Source organism: Halichoerus grypus, chromosome 7 (genome assembly GCF_964656455.1).
Source record: "Halichoerus grypus chromosome 7, mHalGry1.hap1.1, whole genome shotgun sequence".
Lineage (NCBI taxonomy): Eukaryota > Metazoa > Chordata > Mammalia > Carnivora > Phocidae > Halichoerus > Halichoerus grypus.
The window spans coordinates 52,048,773-52,059,127 of NC_135718.1; the positions used below are offsets into that span (position 1 = coordinate 52,048,773).

At 52.7% G+C, this 10,355-nt stretch overlaps 1 protein-coding gene across 2 annotated transcripts; it reads left to right on the top strand.

The window, feature by feature from the left end:
- SYNPO2L (synaptopodin 2 like) lies at positions 1–9,471 on the top strand. Of its 2 annotated transcripts, XM_036110267.2 has the most exons (4): positions 1–208; positions 1,437–1,588; positions 2,047–2,561; positions 5,792–9,471. In XM_036110267.2, the coding sequence occupies exons 1-4, from the start codon at positions 104–106 to the stop codon at positions 7,930–7,932; spliced, it is 2,913 nt and encodes a 970-aa protein (XP_035966160.2). In that variant the 5' UTR covers positions 1–103; the 3' UTR covers positions 7,933–9,471. The 2 variants fall into 2 exon arrangements, with proteins under 2 accessions (XP_035966160.2, XP_035966161.2); XM_036110268.2 differs by lacking the exons at positions 1–208; positions 1,437–1,588; positions 2,047–2,561 and adding an exon at positions 3,729–3,828.
- Positions 9,472–10,355: the final 884 nt, after the last annotated feature.

Sequence of the window (10,355 nt, forward strand, 5' to 3'; positions counted from 1 at the left end):
GGACCAAGACAGCCATACAGACAGGCCGGACGGGGTACCAGCGCCTCGACTTTTCTCCCTGGGACACTGTCCAAACTCCGAGGGCCATAGGCCAAGCTGAGCGATGGGTGCTGAGGAGAAGGTGCTGGTCACATTGTCAGGGGGAGCTCCCTGGGGCTTCCGACTTCACGGGGGGGCCGAGCAGAGGAAACCTTTACAGGTGTCCAAGGTAAGGGAGAGCCCCTTTTATTGAGGTTTCAGGGAAAGGGGAACCCAGGGGAATTTGGGAAGAGAAACGTGGTGGCCTTTTGGGGGAGAAGTGGGAGGCTGTGAAGAAGAGGAGTGGGGGTGGCAGGTGGGCAGGTGGGCAGGGAAGCATGCTCATCTGTTGGGAGGAGTGGTTTCTGAGCACAAGCTTCTTGCAGGGGGGCTATTAGAAAAGAATTCCTGGTTTCTGGGAGCAGAAAAAAAGAAAGACTGCCTCAGTTCCCTGCAGCACCATAGTAACAGAGATCCAGTTCTGGCTGGCCATCCAGTCTTTGCTCTCCTGAGTCTGTGCCTCTACTCCAAATTCCAGGAATATAGGGAAGGTTCTAATTTTTCTTTAACTATATTGGTATGTGATGAGCCGAGGCTGTCTTACCCAGCCCAGCCCTGTCCTTCCCTGCCCTGCCCTACCCTACCCTACCTTGCCCAGGCCTTCAGTGCTCCTCTTCCCCTTCACCAGACCCTTTCTCTCATGAGGCAAGACTTTTTAGGTGCTAGGAAGGTTATGGCAAGATCTGGCCTGTCAGATGAACTGTTATGTGTTTGGTTTCACCATACAGGCTTAGTTTTCTCAACCATAAAATGTGGGTAATAACAATACCTACTTCATAGAACCATTCTAAGGATTAATTGCAATGATACATGTAGAGTGCTTGGCCCCATACCTAACATTTAGTAAGCACTCAATAAATGATAGCCATTACTACTATTATTATTACTTTCACATATGTACGCATGTGTGCACGCAGGGGCACACATTTACACACACAACTACAATCTCCCAGAATCTGCTGGACTCCCTCCAATCTGGAATGCTGTTCTAAAATCTTGACTGTGTAGGTAATGGCCTAAAAGAGAACTATTGGCAAGTAAAGATATGGGCCTTGAAGGGAAATCTTCAGGGGATACAATTGCCATCTAGTACCTACCATCTGCAGTTCTCCCCAGGCCTCTTTGATTTAGTGATTACCCTACCTCCCCTCATATGATGTATATTACTCCCTCTAATCTGTGCCTTCTTCCCTCCAGATGGACCCCCTCAACTGTAGCTCCGTGTCCCTCCCCACCCTTTCTTACCCTGCAAAGTATATCCTCTCCATGCATAAGTCCTTCCTGTCCTGACTCCTTTCATTCCATTCCCACTTAGAGCCCTCCCTCACCTACAATCTCTCCTCCCAACACCTCCTCAGATCCGAAGACGGAGCCAGGCTGGCAGAGCAGGACTCCGAGAGAGGGACCAGCTTTTGGCCATCAATGGGGTCTCCTGCACCAGCCTCTCTCATGCCAGTGCCATGAGCCTCATTGATGCCTCAGGGAATCAGCTGGTCCTCACGGTGCGGCGGTATGGACCCCTCCTACCCCAGCCCACCTCATTCCCCTAGCCCAGGGCTCCCAATGCCTGTTTCAGCTCTATGTCTCACTGGCCTGGCTTCAGCTACTACTAAGTACCCACTTCTGCTTGTAAGTTTGTGCTGGACTATAGATGTTTGTCTTTGCCTCCCAAGGGGTTTCAGTGTATCTGCAACTAAGGGCTGGGGGTGTTAAGTGGGTATTTGAGTGTGCGGGTTTACTTCAAGCCCTTGCCTGTCTCCTCACCGTCACATCTCCCTCTAAGCCCATGTCCACTCACAGCTCTTCAAGCACATTTGCCTCCTGGTTTGTCTTCAGATCCCTACTCTTCCCTGCCCATTCATTCAGCCCACATGCCAGTCCCTTCTCTCCCTTCCTTCTCCCATCCCCTCTAGATCTCGCCAGCTCTCAAGAACCCATTTCTCAAGTTCTGTCCTCTTTCCCGTCCAGGGCAGAGGATGAGGGGCCTGTGCGGTCTCCATCCCCTGGTGAGCTTCAGGTGCTGTCACCCTTATCTCCACTGAGTCCTGAGCCCCCTGGCGCTCCAGTTCCCCAGCCTCTTCAGCCCGGGAGCCTCCTCTCACCCCCTGACAGTGAGGCTTACTACGGAGAGACAGACAGTGATGCCGATGGCCCTGCCACCCAGGAGAAGCCCCGCCGACCCCGCCGCAGAGGTCCCACGAGGCCCTCCCCTCCAGGAGCCCTGCCTGATGAGGTCTACCTATCCGACAGCCCTGCAGAGCCAGCACCTGCCGTCGCTGGTCCTCCCGGTCAGGTTGACAGCCGTGTGAGCTCCCCAGCTTGGGAGGATGGGGCAACCCTTCAGCCACCCCCAGCTGAGGCCCTGCTGTTGCCCCACGGCCCCCTCCGGCCTGGCCCTCATCTCATCCCTATGGTGGGGCCTGTTCCCCACCCGGTGGCAGAAGACCTCACTACCACCTACACCCAGAAGGCCAAGCAAGCCAGTGAGTGCCTGAACCCTTTTTTCCCTAGCCAGGATCTTTCAATCTGAGTCCTAAATCTACCCCTCCATAACTATACTTTATGCTTCCTTTGGATATAGTCCTGGGGACAAGTGGAGAAGAGTGATGAGTAGAAGGGGAAAATAATTATTCTCACGGTCCCCATTACTTTTACTGTTTGAACCAGTGCGGCAAAAGGTGTAGGTGGTTCAACCCAACCCAGGAACAGAGTGAGTAGGGAAGTTGAAAAGGGACATGAAATCAACAAAGGGTTTGCTTGTTGTTGTTGCTATGATTTTGCTAAGTGTCAGACAGGGTGAGGGCAGAGCGAAGACATGATGCAGGGGAGTATTTGGAAGCAGGGCAGGGGTTTTTCAGTGTTAACTGCAGGCAGAGCATCAGAGATACCTTTGACATTTGTAAGTTCAGCTGGGTTCCTGGAGCCTGAGAGCCTATGGGATAGTCATGAGATCCCTAGGAAGTGGTAGAGGGAGGGATCTTCGACTCCTTATCTCATGCAAGAATGTAGGCCTGGGCCGAAAACGCCAGTTCCACTTATCTCAAGCTCTTTGCTATTTTTGATGTGAGTTACAGAACAAGGTCTAAGGGTGAACTTTCTCCCTGTTCCATGCCTCTACCCCAGAGACCTTTCTTGTCACCTTGAAAATCTAGGATTACACCTCTAGTTTTCATCTCTCATTCCTCCCCTCTACCATTCTGATTCCTGATCCATAGAGTTTTGTGTGTCTAAGTCTGGAACAGAGGCTAAGGACATTGATAATTTGGAGTCTGACATCGCTGAGAATGTCCAATATCCCACAAAGAAATTCCAGATGCATGCCCAGGATCCCATGCTTATCCCCAGTCCTCATTTTAGCACCCCTCCCTTCCTATCATGCTGGGTTAAGACTGCAGTTAGTGGCTCAGGGATATTTTTAGCCAAGCAGACCTCATTGTCCGGTGGGGTGGGGTGGGGGGAAGGGTAGGCAGGTGTCCACGTCCATCACACCGGGGCTTGTGGGGCAGCAGAGAGAAGGGAGGGGGCTAGGCTCCAAAAATAGCACAGTGAGCTCATTCAGCTGCCAGCTCTGGGGACAAGACAAAGGGGCTTTAAAAGGCATGGGGGTGGCTCAAGCTGGTCCTGCTCCAGCCAACACTGCATTTCTCAGCATGGAGACCTTTGAGCCCATCGGCCAAGAGCCCCTCAGCCAAGCCAACTGCAACAAAGCCCCAGATCCAGCTTCTGGGCTCCAGGACCCATTCTATGCAGGTACTACCTTCCCATAGCTGAGAGAGTTCTGGGATCTAAAATGGAGGGGGAATACATCAATAGTTTAGGAAGGGATGTCTTTGGGAAAGGTCTTATTCCCTTATTCCTTCCTCCTTTTTGACTTCTTCTTCCTTCTTTTCTCAGGAAAGTTTCACTGCCCCTTTCTCAGAATGGGCTGATGCTATGGCCACATGTCAAAGGGGTTTGTGACCACATGAGCTATAGAAAACTCATGGGGAGGGAGTGTGTGTGAGAGAAGGAAGTGTGAATCTGTGAATCTGTGAATACATGAAGGCATGTATATGGGAATCCATGGGAGAACATACATGGGAACAAGAAAGTGTCTGTATACATGTGTAGCTGGTGTCAAGAAAGCTTTAATAGTAATGGTTACTCACCGTGGGCCTTAGGGCTGCCGTGAGATGCTAAATTTACCTACACTATCTCATTTAGTCCTCATAGCAATCCTATGAGATAGCCATTATCGTGCTCATTTACCGATGAGGAAACTGAACTTCAGTAAAGTGAGGTAACTCTATCAAGAACCAAAAACCTGAACTGAACTCTGACTCCAGTGCCTATCTCTTATGCACAGTACTATTCTGTGGTACAAACGTTGGGATGGGTGGAATGAAAGCCCTAATTAGAAAGGAGCTTGGTATCTTGAGTGGAAAGTGGATGGAATTTCAAGAATTTTTCAGGAGGAACTGGGGATCATAGATCAGAGAGAATCTGTGCCCAAGGCAAGGTCCTAGCAGCGGGGCAGTCTCTCCCAGTTCCTGGCCCCACCTCCCAGGCCCCACATGGCATGGGAAGCCCTGCCCAGGTTCCCCTTAGTACATAGTCCTTGTGTGTCCGCCTGTTAGTGGTTGCCTGAGCTCTCTACCTAGAAGGCTGACCCCCAAAGGAGCCCACCCCACTCCCACCCCAGCTGGGGGTGGGGGCTGGTGGTGGAATATATTTAGCAGTGACCTTGAGATATCCTAAAGATTTGGAGGGTTGCCTTGGAGAGCAGCACTCTGGCTTTTCCTGCATCTCGGATCTGAGGTTATCCCTGGCTGTGAGTAGCAGGGGTGTGAGGCACAGAGGAGTGCCCTGGTGGTTGGAAGGTCAATATCAGTTGTAAAATTTTGTCCAAACTGTTAGCAACAGGGTCTCTGCAGGGGGAACTCTGGGAAGGAGTATGCATGTGTGTGAAGGTATTTGAGTGACTGTGTTTTTGTGAGGGTACATGTGCATTTATATACGTATATGTGAACTAGGGTGTATATAAGCTGGGGTATATGTGAATGAGAAAAAAAAAGTATATAGGAGAAAATAAGCTCATAACTGGCCTTCACTAGACCCATATTCTTGTTGAAATGTGTGGTGGGTGTTATTTCCATGAATGTGTTTGATGTGGACTACATAATGGGGGTGGAATTGTGAATGAAGAGCCTTCTTCCTAAGCGTCCTCTGTGTCCCTATCATAGGGGTAAGAGGTGGGAAGAGGAGGTAAGTCCTTATGTTTCTGAGAAGCCCCCTAACATGGTCTCATTTTGTCTCTCCCTGACACCTGCCTCTTCTCCCTGGTCGCTATGGGAAGTGACTGCTCTCCCCTTCCCCGTCCAGCATTGCCAGCCAGGAATGGTGGGAGGCAGGGGAAGAATGTGTGCGGGGTGGGTAAGAGCACATCTCTGGGAAGACAGAAGCAGAGTAGATGGGAGAGAGGTTAGAAGGAGAGCTGTGATCAGAGTGGTGTCAGGGAGTCAACCAGATTGTCTTCCCTTCAACCGTGCTTGGTCTCACCTTTCACCTACCACTCTGCCCCCAAATCAGAGGACTTTGCCTGTGTGGATCAGGCCAGTGAAAAGACAGTGGGTGGGAGGACTGCAGAAACTGGCTGGGGTGGGGTTGGGGTGAAAGCTGTGGGGAACAGAATTAGAAGAGGTTCACTGACCATTCTCCCTCCTGACCTCCTCAGAACTGCAACGGGCAGAGAGCCTCCAAGAGAAGAGTGTGAAGGAGGCCAAGACCAAATGCAGGACGATTGCATCCCTACTAACTGCAGCCCCCAATCCCCACTCCAAGGGGGTGCTTATGTTTAAGAAACGACGGCAGAGAGCCAAGAAGTACACCCTAGTGAGCTTCGGGGCTGCAGCTGGGACAGGCGCTGAGGAAGAAGACGGGGTCCCTCCCACGAGCGAGTCCGAACTGGACGAGGAGACCTTCTCCGACGCCCGCAGCCTCACCAACCAGTGCGACTGGGACAGCCCCTATCTGGACATGGAGCTGGCCAGGCCAGGCTCGGCTGCAGCAGAGGGCCAGGGCGGGCAGCTGAGTGAGGCCTCGGGCAGAGGGGCCCAGCTCTTTGAACAGCAGCGCCAGCGCACAGCCTCCAGCACCCAGGAGCTGGCGCGGGATGGTCCAGCAGCCATGCTCAATGGGCAGGGCCTGCAGTCACCACCTCGGGCCCAGAGTGCTCCTCCGGAGGCGGCTATGCTCCCACCCAGCCCTTCGCCAGCCCCTGTAGCCAGCCCCAGTCCCTTCCTCTCAGGCGGTGGAGCCCCAACCCCAGCTCCAAACATCTTTAACCGGTCAGCCAGGCCCTTCACCCCAGGCTTACAAGGGCAGCGGCCAGGTACCACTTCGGTGATTTTCCGGCCGCTAGCTCCCAAGAGGGCTAACGAAAGCCTGGGAGGCCTCAGCCCCGCCCCACCGCCCTTCCTGTCCCCTCCACAGGGGCCCACCCCTCTGCCCAGCCACGTGCCAGCCTCCGGTTCCCCCAGCACTCCACGCTCCTCGGGCCCCGTGACAGCCACAAGTTCCCTGTACATCCCAGCCCCCAATCGTCCTGTAACGCCAGGAGGAACCCCAGAGCCTCCCGCTCCCCCTAGCGCCGCTGCCATGACCTCCACCGCTTCTATCTTCCTATCGGCACCTCTGCGACCCTCTGCGCGCCCAGAGGCTCCCGCCCCAGGCCCCGGGGCACCTGAGCCCCCCAGCGCTCGGGAGCAGCGCATCTCCGTGCCCGCTGCCCGCACTGGCATCCTCCAGGAGGCCCGGCGACGGGGAACCCGGAAGCAGATGTTCCGGCCGGGAAAGGAGGAGACGAAGAACTCGCCCAACCCCGAGCTGCTATCGTTGGTGCAGAACCTGGATGAAAAACCCCGGGCCGGGGGAGCGGAATCTGGTCCAGAGGAGGATGCTCTGAGCCTCGGGGCTGAAGCCTGCAACTTCATGCAGCCACCAGGGGGCAGGAGTTACAAGACTCGGTCTCACGTGACACCTAAAACCCCGCCTCCAATGTCTCCCAAGACCCCGCCCCCAATGCCTCCTAAGACTCCACCCCCGGTGGCTCCTAAGCCCCCATCTCGAGGGTTGCTTGATGGGCTAGTGAATGGGGCAGCCCCTTCGGCTGGAATCCCTGAGCCAGCAAGGCTTCAGGGCAGGGGTGGGGAGCTGTTTGCCAAGCGGCAGAGCCGAGCAGACAGGTATGTGGTGGAAGCTACACCTAGTCCTGGCCTGGGCCTTGGCTCTCGGCCCAGAAGCCCTTCCCCTACACCTTCACTCCCCCCTTCCTGGAAATATTCACCCAACATTCGTGCCCCACCTCCTATTGCTTACAACCCACTGCTCTCACCCTTTTTCCCCCAGGCTGCTCGAACGCTCCCTAATAAGGCCCAATCCCAGGGTCCTCGGGCAACCCCCAAGCAGGGTATCAAGGCTCTGGATTTCATGCGGCACCAGCCCTACCAACTTAAAACTGCCATGTTCTGTTTCGATGAGGTTCCCCAGACTCCTGGCCCCACTTCCTTAGGGCCCCGCAAAACTGCCCGAGTCCAGGAGATCCGCCGATTTTCCACTCCAGCACCCCAGCCCACTGCAGAACCCCTGGGCCCCACTGTGCTTGCCCCACGAGCAGCCACTACATTGGATGAGCCCATCTGGAGGGCAGAGCTGGCCTCAACCCCTGTCCTTAGCCCAGCCCCTCCTCCAGAGTCTCCTAGGGGTCTCGGGACTTCCCCCAGCTCCTGTGGCTTCCAGGTAGCCAGGCCCCGGTTCTCAGCCACCAGAACTGGATTGCAGGCTCATGTGTGGAGGCCGGGGGCAGGCCACCACTGAGCAGGGCACAGCTCCCAGGACCAAGGAGAGGTGGAGCATCCAGTTCCTAAAGTTGCTTCTCCTACCCATCCCATGTCCTCTCTCAGGCATCTGGAGGCTAAATTCCCTCCTGCCGGAGATAGTTTTGGAGTTGGTGTCCCATCTCCACCCACACTCCTCCACTGGTCTCTATTTCTCTACATTTGTGCTTTTCTGTGAGCCTCATTTTAATGTTCAGTGAGAAGCACACAGAGAAGTTACTAGTGAGACCTCAGGCAAGAAGCTCACCATCAGGTAGGCCTCAAAGGGACTGAATTGATCTCTGCACTAAATCGCTTGCTACTCCTCACTCTCATTTCCCAAGCTTGGCTGGCATATATCTAGACATGTATGTGTGCGTGTGTGTATGTGCAAGTGTGTGTAGGCACAGATGTGTTCTTATGTCTGAGGCAAGAGTAAGAGGAGCAGTCTAAATAAAGACCCAATCTGGGTCTTCCCTTTGTACTGATTAAAGAAGGGTCAGATAAGCCCTTATGGATAGTCTAGTGGGGAGAGAGAGATTGACTGGAATTAAAGACCAGGGCCTGTAGCAGGGGTACAGCATCTTGTGAAACTCACAGATTATGAGAAGACCTGAAGGGCTGGGGCAGTTTATAAGGGCTGAGTTACACCAGCTAGACCAGGAACAGAACTAAGAATTCTATTCATCAGGGGGCGCCTGGCTGGCTCAGTCAGAGGAGCATGCGACTCTTGATCTCAGGGTTGTGAGTTAGAGCCCCACACTGGGCGGTAGAGATTACATACATACATACATACATACATACATACATACATAGTTCTATTAGTCAAGATTTCAGAAAGTTAGCAACTTAAGAGGCCCATGCTGAGCTACAAGCATCCAGGAAGTGAAAAAGAAAGCCAGAAAATTTCCTCTGGAATGAAAAATCCATTGGCTTCATTGCCTCACGCACCTGAGACAGAAAGGAGGGTGAAAAGAGCCATGGTGTGGAAAGTGAGGCAGAAACCAGGAGCAGAGTGGAATAAATGAAATTGATTGAACCACAGGGAGGAACATGGGGAGGGAGAGTGCAGTGTTGGCAGACAGGAGAGTTGGGTTTCAAGAAACTCACCATGTACAACAGGGGGATTAGGGAAAAATTTGAGAGAGAAGAATGCATTTGTTAGAGTGAGGACAGATGATGGTGGGGGGATGTGAGAGTGTGGGCTGAGTGTTGAAAGAATAGGTAGTGTCTGTTCTACCTCCTTTGAGTCTGTCCTTCTACCCTCTGCAGCTTGTCATGATGACCTGGGAAAGGGCAAGGAAATACCCAGAGCCAAAATTTCTTTTCAGTCCGACCCCATCCCCTGCACCCTAGCTCTTATTCCTTTCCAGCTTCAGGTCCTGATCTCTGATCCTAGATGGGTATGGACTCCCCTCTCACCATGACCACCACCAGCCAGCCACGTTTGCTGCTTGATCTGGATTGATCGTTTCCTTTGCATATTGAGTGTGAGTCACAGTACTTTGGTTTGTGCACAAGAATAAACTTATGCTCCAAACCTTCTGTTGCCATCATCTCTTGTAGTTTTATACCCAAATCCTGATTCTCCTCCATCTTCTCTAACCCATTCTTCTGATCTCTTTCTCCATTCCTGCCCTATTCTTCACCCTTTGCCCTTCACCCCCTGGTCTTTTGCTCTTCTTTACCAGTTCTGTCCCACTCTGATTTAGCCACCTCCACCATCCCCTTTGGTTCTCTCTCCATCCAGATTCTCCCCTTTTCTGTCTCCTGCTTCATACTTCCCAAGCAAGCCCTCAATTTCAGAACCAAGAGGAGTGGAAAGGCCCTCTGAGCTTTTGCCATCATCATTTCCTAGCTCTCTGGAGGAAACAGTTGATGTTTCCATGGGAAAGCAATGTCTGGAGGTGAAGGTAGGGTGGGAGAGGGGAGAAGAAAGAGGGTGGATCGGTGTGGGTTGAGTCTAATATAGAAGAGAAGGCACTAGAGGCAGGCTAGAATTAAGGACTTCTGAGAAGGAAAGTTACTCCAGCAGGGGGCATATTTGTGCAAATAACCAGGCCCAGGACCCTGATGCTCCCACATAGTAGTATGGTCTCAGAATTCCAAAGGAAGGGGCCCCTAGGTGGCTCAGTCGTTAAGCATTTGCCTTCGGCTCAGGTAATGATCCCGGGGTCCTGGGATGGCTCCCTGCATCGGGCTCCCTCTCTCACTGCCTCTCTCTGTCAAATAAATAAATAAATAAAATCTTAAAAAAAAAAAAAAAGAATTCCAAAGGAAGGACCCACTGAGCATAGGTTGAATATTGTCTTCATCCACTCAGTAGTTTTAGGTACTCAATCATAGGAGACCAAAATTTTGGTTTGTTTTTGAGAGTAGGATGGTGGTGATGACAAAATCACCATTTGCCATTTTTATTTTTCT